This window comes from Miniopterus schreibersii (genome assembly GCF_964146895.1).
Source record: "Miniopterus schreibersii genome assembly, chromosome: 11".
NCBI classification, from domain to species: domain Eukaryota; kingdom Metazoa; phylum Chordata; class Mammalia; order Chiroptera; family Miniopteridae; genus Miniopterus; species Miniopterus schreibersii.
Genome location: NC_138111.1, coordinates 902,675 through 921,649, shown reverse-complemented (window position 1 = coordinate 921,649; position 18,975 = coordinate 902,675). Strand labels below are relative to the sequence as shown.

Genomic DNA, 18,975 nt, shown 5'->3' with positions numbered 1-18,975 from the left:
ACAGGCTCAATGACGGTTCCAGCCCAACTCTGAGTGCCAAGGGCTCGCTGTCCCATCCAGAACCTCAGCCACACCCACCGGCAGGGCCCTACCCCATGTACCGCCCCAGGACCCTCTGCCTCCCAGGGCGGCCCCTGCCTCTGGGCACTGCAGCTGTGAGTGAAGTACCACCTCACCTCTGCTACAGGTGAAGGAAGCTGAGCCCACAGAACACAGAGCAACAAGCTCTGGGGGTGGGGGTGGGGGGTTGTCAGAGAGTGGAGAGCACCCATCCCATCCATGCAGAGCTCAGTCTGAGAAAACCTCCCCTCAGCTATGCTCACATAACCCACACGGAAGCTACAGCAGGGTAGGTCCAGTCATATGTACACACGTGCACATACCCAGGCATGTACACGCACACACAGCACACACCCTGTACACACACGGCCCCCATACATGCTGACTGACACGCGTAGGCACACACAGCATGAACACATGGTCCCGCATGCTTCTCAAGCCCCCTCTCCAGGCTCTCACCTTGAGCTTCGGCAGCCGCTTGATGGTCTTCAGGGGTCGCAGGACGCGCAGGACTCTCAGGGACTTGATGGTATTGATGTCCTTCCCTTTGGATCCTCTAGAAGGAGAAGCCACACATGCAGACAGCAGGTCCCCACAAAGCCACAAGGGCCGGGTCACCCCCTCTGCATTTGTCTTGGGCCCCAGGGCAGAGGACTGAGGAGCACGGAGGTCCCAGCCTTGTGGGCACCACAGAAGCCTCCTCTGAGTGGACAAGGGCCAGGTCAGCAGCACCTGGGGGACAGGGAGCATGGTGATGCTTGATGGGAAGAACCTGCTCTCCCAGACCACTTCCATCACCCAGTGCACCTCTGACCCCAACCAGCTGCTACCTGCCACCTGCGAGGCCAGCAGTGGGAGTGAGAGGGGAGGAGGGACCGCGCAGAGGCCTGCGGGCAGCGTGCACCACAGCTCCGGGAGGGTGCTGCCTCCCAGAGAGGGAGGCCAGGGGACAACCTGGATCTCTCTGCCTGTCCTCTGTCAGCTGCAGGACCACTCGAGGGAAAACTGACAGGGAGGGGAGAGGGAGGGAAGGAGAATAAGAGAAAAAAGAGAAATAGGAGAGCGAGAGGGGGAGGGGAGGAGGGAGGAGGAGCCACAGAGACAGACGCCAGGAGGATGAGGAAGGTGGACAGCAGGGTGGTGGGGCGGACAGTCAGGTAAAGCAGATTCCAGGCACCAGAAGCAAGCCCAGAACTCCAGGACCTTGGGACCAGATCAGGGCCCCTCACGGAGGAAGCCGAGGTGGGTCCCTCAGGCTGGCAGGAACGCAGGAACCATCTCTCTGGGGCTGGCCCTCCTGCCGACGGGAAGCCAGGGCAGGTGAAGGGGGGCTTAGGAGGCCATGCTCAGGGGCAAGGCCACACCCCACCCGGGAAGGGGATGGGGGATGGGGGCAGTGGCTGAAGGCTCAGGACCTGAGGCCCTAACCCATCCTGCTCAGAGGCCACTTCTCCCCAAGTCCAGGGGACCCGCACGTGGGGGGAATAGGGCATTCCAGTATCCCTGGGTTCCAGTCACGCTCTGGGGAGAGTGAGCGGCAAGGCCCAGGCAGGATCCCTGGGGAAGGGCCCTCAGGTGCCCCAGTCCCTTTCTTCCCACCAGGACTCCACGGGGCCTATGCTCCAGACTCAGATCCCACGCCCCCTGAACTGCTGGATGTCCCAGCCTCCGCATGCCAACGCATGCCGCACAGCTATTTTCATCTCCCCAATGTACTGACACCTGCTCCAGACCAGCTTCCCTACCTCCTGCTGAGCCACACAGGGAAGAGGGGGCAGGAGAGGCCTACCCAGGACTGCAGACACCTAAGGGGTGCAGGGGAGGAGACCCTGCCACATTTCCTAGGAAACAGGGATGCTTTCAGTGGGAGGAGACTCGTGCAGTCTCGGCTCTGAGGGCAGAGGCTGCCTTTCTCTCTGCCAGCTCAGGTCTGGCTCTTGCTCTGAGGTGGTCTGGCTGGGTCTCACCTACCCCTCCCTCTCACTCCAAGTCCCCCACTAACACTGGCAAAGTTGTCACCTCTTCTATATAAAGAGAGGACAGGTAAGACCCCTGGCAGACGCTGGGCATTGCAGGGAGGCAGTCTCCAGGAAAAGAGAAAGGAAGGCAGCGTCTCTGGAGAGCAGAGGTGGGAGGGCGCAGCAGGGTGTCCACCACCCAGTCATGACCCTCATTCCTGGCCTCCTGCACTCACTCAGGACACCCTGCTTCCTGCTTCTCACCAAGGACTGTCCATGCCCAGCCCCAGCCCCACAGGGCTCCCTGTCCCCAGGCCAGGTGGGAACATGAGGCCTGGGGACGTGGCTCCGGTAGCATGCAGCCCGGAGGGTGGAGGCAGATGAGAGGAAGTGAGTGGTGATGAAACGGCCCGAGGGCAGCTATGATGTGGGCAGTGTGAGGGGACGGGGGGAGGCATTACCCCATGAAGCTCCTACCGAGAGTCCAGCAACAGAGAGACAAAGAGAAGAGAGTCAGTGAGAAGGCCTGGCCATGGGATCGTCCTGCGGGGTTCGTCCTATCTCTGCATCTCATGCCGCCAGCTCCACCCAAGCCCCCACGCCTGCCTCAGCCCCACCGCCACGCAAGCCCTGGGGAGCCATCCCAGGCCCAGCCAGAGAAAATCCTAGACCTCGAAGGGGGACAACACCCCCAGCACCACTAGCTGAGGGTGGGGCAGGGAGAACTGCTCCGAAGGATGTTGAGAGGTAGAGAGCAGACAAGCCCAACATCAGAACCAGGGGCAGTGTCAGGGAGGAACAGGCTTGAGGTCCTCCCCCCACATACAGCCAGGCCCAAGCAGAATGGACGGAGCTGTGGACAGCCCTGGAGGCCAGCGGTGCCCCCCCAAAACCCTATCACGCATCTGGGGGCTGCAACTGCCAGGCCCAGAGCAGACGTGGGTACTTACGAGAAGGCAAACGCCACCAGGGCCCCACTGACCACAATGAAGTCCAGAATGTTCCACAGGTCTCGGAAGTAGGCCCCTGGGTGCAGTAGCAGTCCCAAATCAATCATCTTCGGGGAAGAAATGCAGTTTAGGTGGCAGCATACTTCAGAAAAAAGGGCAGAGCCAGACCCCAGAGTTGCGGGGTTGGGGAAAGGACTCCGTTCCAGGTCACACCCTCCTTCGGGAAAAGGGACATGGTCTAGATTGTGTCCTGCCCAATGTCTGGGAGCGAGGACCCTGGTCAGGGTGTGGGGAGCTGTCCCCAGTCTGACTGATGCTGTGGTGAGTCCAGAGTGAATGACGCCTCCCATGTCCCCACCTGTGCCTGTGTGTAGGGCACCCCCCCACCTGCCTTCCCATCCAGGAGGGGGGTGACTGGATCGCTCACCTTTATCACCATCTCAAAGGTGAAGACACCTGTGAAGATGTAGTCCATGTACTTCAGAACCTGCAACCAGAAGGAAGTAGTTCTCAGAGGAGGCTAGGCGCTACAGCCAGGCCATCCTGGGGGCTCCAGGTCCTTCCTGACCTTGAGGCAGACAACCCATCAGCCAGGGTCCGTGGGCAAAGGTTGTGGGGAGAAACCCTCAAACAGTCCCTGTGGCCACGGCTGACTCCCATCCTGGGCACCTCTGCACTCTTCCTGTCCATGACACAAGGCCCCGCCCCACCCTCCACAGCCGAGGGCAGCACTCACATTGTTCCTGGGGGAGTCTGTGTGCACAGGGTCCTCTGCGGCCAGGGCGATGCTGCTCAGGGCAATGACTATGAGGATGACCATCTCGAAGTACCGCATGGTCACGATGTAATGGCAGAAGCGGCGGAGCCTGGGGGCAAAGCGGGGCTCACCCAGGGCCACAGAGGGGCTGGCTGGGCTCCTCATTGTCCCCGTTTGGTCTCTCCTGTAGGAAGCTGAGCTCTGAGTGTCTGGAGACAGTGGCAAGGTGGCTGGTGGTAACTTAGGTTCCTAGGAGGGTGTCCCAGGAAGAGGGGTGGGAAGGCTGCAGAAACCCTCAGAGGAGTGGGCAGACTCCAGCTCACAGGCTGGACTGTGCTGGCCATACAAGCACAGGCTCTGCTGGAGCCCAGCAGTCTGACCACTATTCTGCTCTGATTGGGCACACGCAACACTGGGCACAGGGCTGAGCAGGACCACAGTACACAGGGTGGACAAAAGCTAACAGCAGGCCCTCAGATACAGGCAGATGTCACAACACAGCAGAGGACAGTCACCAGGAGGCCAGGGAGGCCGTGACAGTGAGGCTGACCCCGGGTGATGAGAAGGAGCAGCCACATAAGGGGCACACGGCTGTTGCATCATGTGGATCACAGGTGATGGGTAAAAGTCATGGGCCCAGGTATGGCAGCAAAGGGACTCACAGGTTGGTGGGGCTCAGACAGAACATGGAGCTGTATGGGACGATGGGGCGGGGGCCACTCCTCATCTCGTCATTGGCTTCCACCTCCTTCTTCCCCTCCGCCTGGCCGTCCAGGTCCACGCTGCCGCCTATGAGGACACAAGGCAGCCAAGTCACGGGCATGCTGCATGGAGCCCACATCACGCAGATCTCAGCCAGGCACCAGATGCTGTCCCAGCTCCAACCCCAATAGGAAAGGGCTAACACCCACGAGACTACCTGCATCCCAGTGAGACCAGGAGGGAGGTGCGTGATGGCAAGGACTGAGCCAGCACTGGGCCCTAAGGAAGCCTTCCTCAGGTCAAGCTCCCCCAGGGCAGGGGCGACAGCGCAGCACCGTGTCCTTGGCTGCAGACACCTCTGCCTCCACTAGGAGCCGTTAGTCCTGATGCTCTAAGAGCCCCAGAGCCCCAGACCAGGGCAAACAGGGTCCCTGCCTCTGGGTCAGGGTTCAGCCCTTGGAAAAGATGCCATGTTGTTGTCTCTGCCAGGACCTCAGCTGGTCCTGCACCGCAGACGCGGTCCTGAGCCTGCTGGTTCATCTCACTGGCCTGGGGTTCTCTCCTTCAGGACCCTAGGGAAGGCCCTTCTGTGCCAGGGACTACAGAGGGCTCCAGCCCAGGTGTGGGGAGGACTGCAGTGCAGGGTGCTGGCCGGCAGGCACAGCCACAGTGCACATGCTTGCTCCCCCGAGACCATCCTTGACTTTCAGGGCTGCCCGCGCCTCCACAGCTTGGGTCCCACAAACCAAACTTCCCAGGGTTAAAACACCATGACCTTAGTTAACTTTTAAGTAGACTTTGCTGTCCACACACAGTACTGCTCCCACAATAGTTTTTATTGTAACTCCCCTAATGTCTACTTCAATTCCCGTAGGTAACGCTGTTCCCAAGAGCTCAGAGATGCCAGGAGACAGTAGGTGCAGTGACTCGGAGCCAATGCCAATGGCTGGGTCTCACTTTTACTTCTTGTTAGGAACGTAAAAGCAAAAAGGACATTAAAGGACGACAGAAATGAGGGTGAATGTCCCCAAAGCTCACACGAAGACCAAGGGTCCAGCCTCTGCCCCTAACTGTGGCCACACTGTGGCGCTGCAGCCTGGCTGGGCCAGAGGCAGAAGCCTGAGCCGACTTTGGAGACAGACAGACCTGAGCGTCAGCAGCAGCCAACGGTGCCTCCTGGGCTGCGCGTGTACCACCAGCACCAGCGAGCTTCCCTGCCGAGGGTAGAACCAGGAACCTTCTGGGAAAGGAGCTTCAGCATGCCCACCTAAAGCCCTGCAAGGTTCTATCCCTTCAGTCCGCAGGCTGGCGGTCTAACCATTTAGTACTTAGCCAGGGTCTTCACTATACTACTTTTAACACCCCCAAAATTTTCCGTGATGCTCATGCATTACTTTTAAATTAAGAACTTTATTATTTCACCCTGGCTGGTGTGGCTCAGTGGTTAGAGCGTTGGCCCATGGACTGAAGGGTCCCGGGTTTGATTCTGGCCAAGGGCACAAACCTCGGTTGCACGTTTGATGCCCAGCCCCAGTCAGGGCTCCTGCGGGAGGCAACCAATCAATGTGTCTCTCTCACATCGATGTTTCTCTCTCTCACCCCTCCACTCTCTCTGAAAAGCAATGGTTAAAATATCCTCAGGTGAGGATTAAAATAAATTTATTATTTCAAAACCACAGCTTCACAATAACAATAAAGGAAACCCAAGGGTACGAAAACTGGGGAAAGAACCAGTGTGGACTCAGACTCAATGAAGAGCTCTGATGCTCAACAGAAGTGGACAGAGCCCAGGCCAGACAGAAATACGTCAGAATAGGGTTTACAGCAAGAACGTGAATCGACCAAGTCCAAGCAGAACTAGAGTGTGGGGGATGATCAGAATGAGGGCAGATGCAAGTCACTGTTGGATGCAGGTCACTAAAAAAAGAAATAAGACCTGGCAGTAATAGTTAAATCACTGAAAAGGAGACACTTGAACGAGCCGGCCCACAAGGGGTGGGAGAGGGAGAGACATCACTGAACAGCGGCCATGGCAGACGTGCTCCTGCTCCTGGCTCCTGGGAACAGCTCTCACTGTGGGGTTAAGACACAGGCTCCACTGCGGAGTTACCTTGTGGGGACGCGACCTTCCCTGCTGGGAGGGGACCTGACAAGCTGAATGAGGCTTCCTGTTGAGCTGTTCCCTCAAGGGGACGACAGCCCAGGCGGGAAGCCCTGAGCTTCTGAACCAGCAAACCAGACCCCCTGACCCAACCTCCCCACCCGGCCCAGAGTCCCGGCAGATACAGCGTCCCTCAAAGCACCCCTGGTGTAAGAAGACGCTCTCACAGCGGCACTGGCTACGACACACCACCCTTGCAGAACTAAAAAAGCAGCCTGTAAGTTCATGTTCTGTAGGCTGAATTCTCTCATAGCCCCAGCTGAGAAAAGGACTGAGGTCAACTGTATATGAACTCCAACTAAAAACATCACCAAACATACAAGGAGCAAGATCACCACGTGTGAGAGACAGCAGATGTAAGACATTTTAGACCTGGAATATAAAATAACTATGTAAATAAGAAAATCTATCTTAAAAACATGAACAAGCAATCAAAGTCCATAAAGCTGACCCAGCGTTTCAATGGCCTGAAACAGAGAAGCTGGAAACAGCCTCGTCCTCCCCTGAAAACAACTGTAAAGCACAGACGCTAAAGGCTTAAAGGCGTGGAGACCAATCAACACGGATCGTTGGAAGAGGGAAGCACAGACCCCCCCCCCCCCAGCTTTCCTGAGGCCCTTTGCTGACTCCTAGTGTAAGAGCCCAGCACAGAGCAGCACTCTCGCTGGCAGGAGAGGACTGGATGCTGAGGGCCACACAGTGTCGGGACCAAGGGGCAATACCCAGAGAGGAGTGACGTGCAGAGAAGCGAGGCCCCTGCTCACGCAGGAGAAGCCCATGCCCTACAGGCCCTTCACTTGGAGGGGTAAGGTCTCCACACTGCCAACAGAGATGCAACTGCTGCTGCTTTGTCAGGACTGCTCTGGTTTATGTTAGTGCTCTGCTTACAAAGCTGCACAGGCCTTGAATCACTGCTCTCAACCCCGTCTTTCCTACAACGCCTGTTCTTTCCAGCGCGGCATTTTCAGGAATGCACAGGTCAGGCTTTATGGGAATGTCTGAACTTCAGGAAGACAGAAAATGATACTCAAGGAAGGTTTTAGATGCAAGACCGAAAGGGAGGTCACGAAATGGTGACCCTAAATAAACAGTCTATACAGCGAAAATATAACGTTCACCTTGCGAGATGAGAAGCAGGGCCACGGGCTGGGCAGCACTGCGTGGGGAGCAGCGTGAGAGGCACTGCTGCTCGGAGGGAGCGTCCCACAAACACCCCCCCAGTCATGTTACCCAGGAAAGTCGGATGGTGACCACTAAAAGCCAGAAACAGAATTCATCGTTTCTAAACTTCAGTAGAGGAAAAATGTGCTACTTAAGCAAACAAGCAATTATTCAATATTAGAACTGAAGGAAAGGAGTGTAAAGCATAGGAGAAACAGAACAGCTGTCAACATCTAAACCGGAAGAAGCAAATCCCAGTAAATAAATAATGGCAATAAACATGAACAGGCTGAACGTGGCCGCTAACTGGCACGGATGTTCCAGCTGGGTTCTTAAAACACAGTTACAAGTACCTTCCGAGGCAAGCCTAAAACATATGGCCACATAAAGGTCGAAAGTCAAAAGATGAAAAAACATAACGCTTAGCAAATGTTCATTTAGAAAGAAAAAAGTACTTGATCGTCTGTTAGGTTTTCTGTTCTGCGCTGCATGTTTCAAACTATTTACAGTAACTGCAGAAAATAAATAAATGTGCATATAAAGTAAGAGCTGACAGGTCTGCCGAGAGAAAGAGGTTTCATATGCACTCAATTAGCCATGAGTCAGTCAGGGAAATATTATTGAGTACGTGGAATATTTAGCAGTGCAACTAAGAACTGATTTGGAAGACAAATATAAAAAGCCCAGTGGTCCAAAATTAAAGAAAACATATTCCTTTTAAGCTCATGGAACATTTATAAACATTGACCATATGTTAAGCCATAAGCAACTGTAAGTATGTCTCAAAGGAAACCATTGTGGGGGTGGAAAAACAATTTTCCATCCACCCTTCTAAGTCCCTCTGGCTGGACTCATAATCAAATTAACGAGAGAGATTAATGGGAGAAAATGACCAAGTTCATTACATACTGAGCCAGAAGTGGAGAAACAAAATGGGGTCACCACAGCCAAGCTAACAAAGTTACTTAAATCACAGCGGCTGAAACACAAGGAACAGAGTTTGTTCTGCATTAACCAGCCCAAGGACTTAAACTTTTAAACTTCTGAACTTTCAGAGATACATACGAACCCCACAGTGCGCCCTCTGAAGAACGTGGGAAAGCATGTCTATGTGCCCAGACAGTTTGACACCACCACCTCGGACCAACCCAGAGCTAGGGATGCAGGACTGATTCTGCCACGTAGGAGCTCCCAATGCTTCTGCTTCTTCAGAACACTCTGGTGTTACCTGGCCATGTTTCCAGATTACCAATCTCAAGATCCTTGAATAAATCTTTGTCTTTGGTTCTGGTGAAGCTCTTGATTCATTAACACTCAAGTGGACAGTACATACAGGGTCCCTGAGAATATGGGACCTGAGGGGACATGTTGGGCAGTTAAGGCTTAGTCACCATTCTGGACTAAGGAGCAGAGGCAGGGGTCTGGGAATTCAAAGTAGGCAACTCGGGTAGACAGAAGACAAAAACATGTAAACAAATCTTGCTTGGACCCCAGAAACAATAGGACACAAGACTGTAGTAAATATCCCAAGAGGAATACTTTGGGCAAACTTCCCCTCACCATCTACAGGTTATGCTCTCTCATCACAGTGAAATTAAGTTAGAAATTTAGGTAGTTATCAGAAACAAAAAAAGATTAATTAAGGTTTAAATTTCACAACTGGAAATTGAAAAACAGACTTTAAAGAGTTCATGAGTCAAAAATTATATTCTGCCCGGCTGGGCGTGGCTCAGCGGTTGAGTGTCGACCTAGGATCCAGGAGATCGGGGTTCGATTCCCGGTCAGGGCACATGCCCGGGTTGCGGGCTCAATCAATGACTCTCTCATCATTGATGTTTCTATCTCTCTCTCTCCCTCTCCTTTCCTCTCTCTGAAATCAATAAAGATATATTAAAAAAAAAAATTAAAAAAGATAATATTCTGAGGCAGTATAACTGTGTCTACGTAGAAAACAAAATAATCTACAGAAAAGTTACTTAGTGTAACCAGAGTGATTGAAAACTGTGCCTGGATAAAAACTTGCTTGTGTTTCTATATAGTAGGAGCAAATAATTAAAAAGTATAATTTTTTAAAAGAGAATATCATTTTAAAAACAATATGCAAAGTAAAAAATACAAAAAAAAAGGGGTTTTAGGGCAGTGAACTACTCTGTATGACACCATAATGGTGGCTACATGTCATTATACATTGGTCCAAACCCACAGAATGTACGACACCAAGAGTGACCCTCACATAAACTGTGGATTCTGGGTGACAGTGACATGTCCGTGTGGGTTCACCGACTGTAACAAGTGCACCACCTGGTGGAGACACTGATGATGGAGAAGGCTGCACCCGTCCAGAGACAGTGGGTATACAGCAGAGCTCCTGCTCACTATGACTGGGAGCCTGAAACTGCTCTAGAAGAGTAAAAAGACAAAAATTTCAGGACAAGACAAAAGAGATACAAATACAAAATCAAATTAAAATCCTATAATCTGGTAAATTTCCAAAATATATAAATAACTCATGCAACTCAACACCAGGAAGACAAACAATCCAATTAAAAAATGGGCAGAGGCCCTAAATAGACATTTCTGCAAGACGACACACAGATGCCAACAGACATTTGAAAAGGTGCTCAATGGCACTAATTACCAGAGACACACAAATTAAAACAACAACGAGGTATCACCTCACACCTGCCATAATGGCTACCATCAGTAAATCAACAAACGCGTGCTGGCGAGGGTGTGGAGAAAAGGAAACCCTGCAGCCTTGGCATATCGGGACGACGCTCTAACCAACTGAGCTATCCAGTCAGGGTGTGATGAGTTTTCAAAAGGATCAGAAAGTCAGATAAAAAACAGGCAAAGTAGAGCCAACATTTGTATAACTGGAATATCTGAAAAACGAAAATAAAATGATGCAATAGAACTAACATTTAAAATCACAATCCCAGAAATTTTTCCTGAAATGTACTAACACCCACCAATTGATTTTTAACAAAAGTGCCAAAGTAATTCAGCGGGAAGTAATTCAACAAAATTTGATTTTGTATTTGTATCTCTCTTGTCTTATCCTAAAATTTCTTTTTACTTTTTTAGAGCAGTTTTAGGTTCCCAGTCATAGTGAGCAGGATATATCTTTACATAAATGGTAATGGGACAAATAGACATCCATGGTGGGGGTGGGGAATCTCTACTCTGACCTCACGCCATATATAAAAATTCAAGATGTCAATTTCTAGAAAGATGAAATAGAAGAACTTTCCCTCCTCTATCCCACTAAGCACCACTAAAAACCTGGACGTTGTATGTAAGGCAAATGTAAGAAGATCCTGAAAGATAGAAAGGAGGAGGCAGATTGGCTAGTGACCTTGGAATCTGAGAAATGACACAGCAATAAGTTTTTCTTTTCTTGGTTTTCTTTTATGCTTCACATATTCTTGGTGTTGGAGAAGCTAGCAACCCAGAAGTGCCAAAGAGCACAGATTTCTTAAAGTCCCAACAAAAGCCAGCCTTCTCTAGTGACAGGATGAGGGGAGGTGCAGCCCAGCAAGATAAGAAATTAGTAACAGACAATCACTACTCAGCTACAGCCAAACACTGCAGGAAAAAACGGCAGCCCTACCTCCACTCATGAGCAGAGACTGAGTGAGGCCAGCCTACATGGCCCCCCTCAACAGCCTGTGATGAGGTACCCAAAAGCTTCTGCTGGGGTGGTATCAGAGGGAGCCAAGTGGGGATCTCTTGCCCCACCCTGTAGTAACAAGACCCCCAACCCATGCAACATCAGTACAGGTCATGTGGGGAGCCTGGACTTCAATTATCACTGATAAGTAATAAGTAAAGGGAAGGCACCCCTTCCCTTTACTTGCTGAAGTGAATCCCAGTGGAAAGCCAGGACTTTTACCAACACTCAGAGGTAATGAGGCCAACCCCTGCTCTGTCCATGGAGGCTGTGGGGGCAGCAGAAAAGGTACTCTCACTCTCTCAGACTGGATGGCATCAGTGGAGGCCCAGGGAGGAGCTAGATCTCGATCTCCCACCCCAGTCCAACTGGAACAGAGCTCACTCCCACTGGTGCCAGTGGAAGTCAACTGAGGAACCTGTGCTCCATCCCACCTGTCCGTGAGACAGCTCCCTGCCCCTCCCTGGTGGAGCAGTATCACTGTAGACCAGCTAAGACAGATTTAAGTAAGACTCACAGGCTAATGGCATAATATCAACATGTCTAGGTCTCAATAAAAATTACTTGTCACACCAGTAAAATATCAATTTCAATGAGAAGAGACAATCAACAGACACCAAATAATACAGATGTTAGAATTATCTGACAATGATTTAATGCACCCATCATAAAAATGCTTCAACAGACTATTTAGAGCACATTTGAAAAAAAATGAAAAAAATAATCTTAGCAAAGAAACAGAAAACCTTAGCAAAGAAATAGAAGATATAAAGAAGAACCAAATATAAATTTTATGACTGAAATATACAATAACTGAAATTAAAACTCAATAGATGGGCTTAACAGCAGAATGGAGCATACAGAGGAGAGAGTCAGTGAACTGGGAGACAGAACAATAAGAATTACCCAATCTGAAAAACAGAAAAAAAAAAGAAAAGAAAAAGACCGCAAAAAGTGAACAGAGCCTCAGAGACCTTTGTGACTGTAACACAAGATCTACCATTCATGTCAACAAAGTCCTGAAAAGAAAAGAGAAAGAGGGCAGAGCTGAAGACGTATTCAAAGACATAATGGATGAAATACTCCAAATCTGGCAAAAAGACATAAACCTACAAATTCAAGAAACTGAGCAAACCCCAAACAGGATAAGCCTAAAGAAACTCATGCCAACATACATCATAATCAAACTTCTGAAATATAAAGACAAAGAAATAAATCTTGAAAGCAGCGAGAGAGAAACATCTTACCTATAGGAAGAAAACAATTCGAATGACAGTAGATTTCTCATCAGAAACCATGGAGGTCAGAAGGAAGAGGCACACGTTTTTTTCAAGTGCTGAAAAAAAAAGAACTGTCAACCCAGAGTTCTATACCCAGTAAAAATATCCTTCAGGAATGAAGGGAAAATCAAGACATTCTCGGATGAAGGAAAACTAAGAGAATCTGCCCCCTGCAGGCCTACACTAAAAGAATGACCAAGGAAGTTCCTCTAAATAGAACATAAATTATGAAAGAAGAAATACTGGAATATCACGAAGGAAGAAAGAACAATAGAAGGAGAAAAAAATATGAGTAAATACAATGTACTTTCTTCCTAAATTTCTAGGGTGAAGCAAAAATTATAACACATACTGATGTGGTTCTAAATATATACAGAGGAAACATTTAAGACAATTATATTATACATGGGGAGGAAAAAAGGAGTAAAGTTGTCATACTTCACTCAAACTGGTAAAGTGATAACTCTGGTATACTGGAGTAAGTTATTGTATAACATCATACCCAGAGCAAACAGTAAAAAACAATACAGAGATACAATAAAAAGTACTACAGTTAAATCAAAATGAATTCTTAAATATATACCAGGAACCCAGGGAAGGCAGGAAACAGAAACCAGAGAAACAAAACAAAACCAAACCAAAAAAACAGAAAGAATGTAAATGGTCTTAATATGCCAAATAAAAGACAGAACTAACAGAATGAATTAAAAACATGACCCAACTATATGTTGTCTACCAGAAACTAACTTAAAATATAACTATGCAGCTAGTTTGAAAGTAAAAAGGTAAGAAAGATATACCAGAAAAATATGAATCAAAATAAAGCAAGAGTGGGGGTGTGTTTATGTCCGATAAAGTAGACATCAGAGCAAAGAGAACTGTCAGGTACAGACAGACACATTGCACAATGACTGAAGGGCCAAGCTTTCAAGAAGGCACAATTCTAAATGTGTATGCATTTAAACCAGAGCTGCAAAATGCATGAGACAAAAGCCAATAGAACGGAAAGAAGAAACAGATAAACCCACATTTACACAGAAATCAACACCACCACCGACCCAAAGGACGGAACTGGCACTCACAGGAGCCTGCCCAACAGCAGCAGCATGAGCATTCTTTTCCAGCACCCACAGAATGTAGACCAAGACAAGCCATAGCCTGGGCAGTACAACATACCTTAACAAGCTTCCAAGATTCGAAATGATAGAGTGTGCTCACTGACCACAAAGTAATCAAACTAGAAGTCAGTGACAGAAAGATGACAAGAAAGCGGAGCTCCAAACACTTGGAAACTAAATGACACACTTCTAGGTAATCAATGAGTCAAAGAGGAAGTTTTAATGGAACTGAATGAAAATGAAAATGTCAAAGTCTGTGGGACACAGATAAAGCAGTCCTCAGAAGAAAATGTACAGCATTAGAAAAAAGGAAAAGACTCCAATCAATAATCTAAGCTCCCATCTTAAGAAACCAAAAACAGCAAAATAAACCCAAATCAAACAGAAAGAAAAAAAAAGAGCAGAAATAAAATGCAATTGGAAACAAAACCAAGAGAAAATCTGTGAAAAGATTAATGAGATTAACAAACTTCTAGCAAGACTGAAAAAAAAGAAGACACAAATTACCAAAATCAGGAACAAACAGGCTGTCCCTACAGATCCCGAGGACAGCAGAGTAAGGGACACTGCCACTACACCACAGAAACCCGACACCTTATGTGAGATGGACCAGCTCCTTCCACAGCACCAGCTACGACAATTCAGCCCATGAGACAGGTAACACAGCCTATGATAGTAATAATTTTATGCTCCCAAAAGAAATGTTCCATTGGCACCAAATATTTAATGGAGAATGACCACCAATTCTACACAATCTCCTCTAAAACGCAGATGAAGTGCTTTCCAGTCCATTTTATGAATTCAGTATTCTGATACACAAACTAGATGACAGTAGAAAACAGACAACTACAGACCAACATCCCTCATGAACACAGAGCATCTCCTTAACAAAATATGAGAAAGTAGAATTCATAGCTCTTCAAAAACTGGTTTTGGCAAAACTGGGCAGATACGTGCCAAACAATGAAATTGGAATACATTCTTACACCATGTACAAAAATAAACTCAAAATGGGTTAAAGAACGAACCCTAACCCTAGGCCTCACCCTAGGGTTAGACTTGAAACCATAACGCTCCCTGAAGAAACCATAGGCAGTAAACTCTCTAATACTGATCTTAGAAATATGTTTTTTGGATATGTCTCCTTGAGCAAGGGAAACAAAAGGAAAAGTAAACAAATAGAAACATCAAACGAAAAGTGTTTTCACAGGGAAAGAAATCGTCGACAAAATGAAAAGGCACCCTACTGAATGGGAGAAGACAGTCGCCAAAGACACATCCTATGAGGGGCTATATAAAAATTTATAAAGAACTCATACAACTCAACACCAAAACATAAGCAATCTAATTTTAAAAATGGGCAGAGAACCTAAACAGACATTTCTCCAAAGAGGACATGCAGATAGCCGACAGATGTATGAAAAGGTGCTTATGCCACCGTCACTGTCAGAGAGATGCAAGTTAAATCCACAATGGGGTTCACCTCACCCCTGTGAGAATGGCCACCATCAATGAATCAACAGACCACGGGTGTTGGGGAGGATTCGGAGAAAAGGGACCCTTGTGCACTGTTGGTGGGAATGCAGATTGGTGCAGCCACTGTGGAAAACAGTGTGGAGTTTCCTCAAAGAATTAAGAAAGAGCCCAGCCAGCGTGGCTCTGCAGTTGAGCATTGGCCTAGGATCCAGGAGACCAGGGTTCGATTCCCCATCAGGGCACATGCCCAGGTTGCGGGCTTGATCTCCGGTGGGGGACGTGTATGAGGCAGCCGATCAATGACTCATTGATGTTTCTCTCTTTCTCTCTCTCTCTCTCTCCCTCTCCCTGAAATTAATAAAGATATGTTTAAAAAAACAAAATTTAAAAAGAGAGCTTCTCTATAGTCCAGTAATTCCACTTCTAGGTGGAAACAAAACCACTAATTCAAAATGACACGCGCGCCCGTGTTCACTGCAGCACTACTTACAACAGCCAAGCTATGGGAGCAGCACAAGCTTCTACCAATAGGCGAGTGGGTAAAGCAGCGGTGCGCACACGCACAGGAGAATGAGATCTTGCCATTTGTGACAACATGGGTGGACCTTAACAGCATTATGCTCCGTGAGGTAAGTTAGACAGAGAAAAACAAACACCATATGACCTCTTACATGTGAGTCTAAAATAACTGAATGAACAAAGCAGAACAGAAACAGGTGGGACAGGGGACAGGGATAAAAAATAAACAAAGAAATTCTTAATTGGTGGCAAAATTCTTTTTAAAGATTTTTAAAATTCTATGTTCTATAAGGAAGTTAAGCAAAAGAGAATTTAAGCACAAGATAGAAAAAAACTTTGAAAAAATTACGCCATTTCTTTGCATAACTTATAAAACCTAAATCAAATGGATCATTTCTAAGGAAATTATAATTTACCAAACTGATCTCAGGAAATGAGAGAGTTTAAACAGACCAATATCTATATAGAAATAGAGAAATTATTAAAAAACTACTTTTCTAAAAAAAAAAAAGCCCCAGATGATTTCACAAGGGAATTTCACCAAATCTGCAAAGGCCAAGGGAAGCCTGATGCTAACCTGTCCCAGAGAAGGAAACAAAGAAAACCTCCTAATTCTTTTTATGAATCACTGGGCATAGCCTATATAACATCTCTAGTAAAATTCCCCGGGAGAGCATCGCACTTCAGGAGAACACACATGCCTCTCATTACAATGTGGCTGGGGTTTTTCTTGGCTGATATTAGTGAAGGAAACATGTATACAGCCCCCATTTTTCAAGAAAAAAATTTGGGGAAAAACTCTCAGGCTTCAGTTGGTCAACTATTAGAATCTTGAGTGTGTGTTTTTGAAAAGGGCAGTAAGTCTCAGTAAAGGAGGGTGACAGCTATTTTAACCATGGTGGTCAGGAAATAATGTGTTAAGCATTTTATGTCCTAATATGAGTTTTTACTTTCCAGTGTTTATGCTTTAGTTACAGTTTAAGGTAAGAAGCTGGCTGGGGTCAGTCAGGCGTGGCTCAGCGGCTGAGCATCAACCTAGGACCCAGGAGATCAGGGTTCAATTCCTAGTCAGGGCATATGCCTGGGTTGCAGGCTTGATCTTCAGCAGGGAGCGTGTAGGAGGCAGCCGATCCATGACTCTTTCATCATTGATGTTTCTCTCTCTCTCTACTCTCTTCTGAAATCAAAAGATACAGTAAAAAGAAAAAAAGAAAAAAAAGCTGGCTGGGGACTTCTACAACCAATCACACTGTTACAACTTTACAGCACATTATTACTCTCCCATATGAAGTAATGGGGCTGGGACTTGCATTACAAGATTCGATTTTCAGAAATGGATTTGTGATGTTAAGCAAGAGATAACTATAGAGCATTAACATCTAAGCCTATGAGGCTCTAACGTAATATAAGGAAGCTACAGAACTCATCTCACTTTGAAGCATCAATCCAAAAATCCTGCATGTTAACACACAGAACCCAACATCCTGTGAAAAACAGATATGATAACCAAGTGGGGTTTACTTTAAGATTGAAAAGGCAGCTCAATATCAGAAAACTCATTACTGTGAACACCACCTTCACGGGCGGTCTCTGTGGAGGATGACAGGCCTTCCAAGTGTTCGATATACTTACTGAGAAGTGGACTAACAGACACTGTGGCATGACTTTACACACACGCACCTCTCAAGCCCAAAACCAGTATCCTACTGGGTGTAGGCAAAACAAGGCAGGGTCCCCATGAATGCCACTATTCTCTGACAGTGTCTAGCCGCTGCAATCAGGCGAAATAAAACCACAACAAGAGGCATAAAACTTGGAAAGGAACAGTTAGAACTATACGTGCACAAATTTTGATAATATACTTAGAAAAACACACATAAGAGAATCAAATGCTAAAACTGATAAACAATTTGGGAATTCAGAAAAGTAACAGGATACAAAATTAACATATAAAAATCAGGAGCTCAGATTTCTGCCTCTAGCAGTAGCAATAATGGGGACCAGATGAACCTTCCCATCAGTAAAAATAAAAATACCAGATATGAAAAGAATGAAAAGACAAGCCACAAACTTGGAGAAAATATTTGCAAATCACATATCTAATAAAGGACTCTTATCCAAAATAGAGAAATATATCTTAAAACTCAACGATTAGAAAATAAATCAATTAAAAAGTGGGCAAAAATATTGATTCCCAAAATCAGTGATAGGAAGAGAACAGAAAAATCCCCAAATATGCAGAGAGTAAACAACACACTTCTAAATGACAAGTGGGTCAAATAAGAAATCGCAAGAGAAATGTTATTTTTAACAAAATAAAACTGAAAACACAACTTATCCAATGCTGTTACTGCAGCGAGCAGGGCTCCGAGGGAAACGCAGGGCTGAATGCAGGTGCTGGAAGAGAGAAAGACGTAACTGGACAGCCTGTGCTCCCGCCTGAGGAACCAGGAGAGGAGAGATAGGTCAAACCCACGGTGAGCAGAGGAAGAGGGAAGAACTAGAGCAGACACTAGTGAAATCGACATGCCTCTAGTTAGGCTAACTAAGAAAAAAGAAGAAAAACACAAATTACTAATATCAGGAAATAATCAACAAAAAAACACTCCTGTAAACAACAAGGAGCTTTAGCAAGGTTGCAGGACACACAGTTAATTTACAAAAGTCAACTGCTTCCCTATGTCCCAACAAAGAGCAAGTGGAATTTGAAATTCAAAACACAATACCATTTGCATTAGCACCCTGACAGTGAGACACTCAGGTATTAATCTAACAAAGTCTGCAGGAGATCTCTGTGAGGAAAACCAAAATCTGATGGATAAAAATGAAAGATCTCGATAAACGCAAAGGTGTCTGTGCCCGTGGACAGGAAGCCTCAGTACTGTCAGGACACCAGCCCTCCCCAGCTCGACCACAGATTCAGTACAGCCACAGTCAGAATCCCAGCAAGTTATTCTGTGGATACTGACAAACTCATTCTAAAGTTTACATGGAGGCAAGAGACTCAGAACAGCAAACAATTCAACACTGAAGAAAAACGTTGGAGGACTGACGCTACCCAGCTTTGAGACTCACTATGAAACTACAGTCAAGGGTGCGGTGCTGGTGAAACACAAATAGAGCAATAAGCTGAAGAGGGAGCCCAGAAGCAGACCCACCA

The 18,975-nt window shown here is 47.2% G+C and overlaps 1 protein-coding gene across 3 annotated transcripts in view; it reads right to left on the bottom strand.

Moving 5' to 3' along the window:
* CACNA1B (calcium voltage-gated channel subunit alpha1 B) overlaps positions 1–18,975 on the bottom strand; it is a gene marked incomplete at its 5' end in the record, with an annotated part of 127,616 nt that overhangs the window by 43,338 nt on the left and 65,303 nt on the right. For 2 of the 3 annotated variants that reach the window (XM_081152144.1, XM_081152146.1), the window contains 5 exons: positions 520–616; positions 2,969–3,075; positions 3,396–3,455; positions 3,705–3,834; positions 4,388–4,514. In XM_081152144.1, the coding sequence (XP_081008270.1) occupies positions 520–616; positions 2,969–3,075; positions 3,396–3,455; positions 3,705–3,834; positions 4,388–4,514 (521 nt within the window). Of the gene's footprint in view, positions 1–519; positions 617–2,479; positions 2,492–2,968; positions 3,076–3,395; positions 3,456–3,704; positions 3,835–4,387; positions 4,515–18,975 lie in introns of all 3 variants that reach the window. The other variant, XM_081152145.1, reaches the window with a different exon arrangement.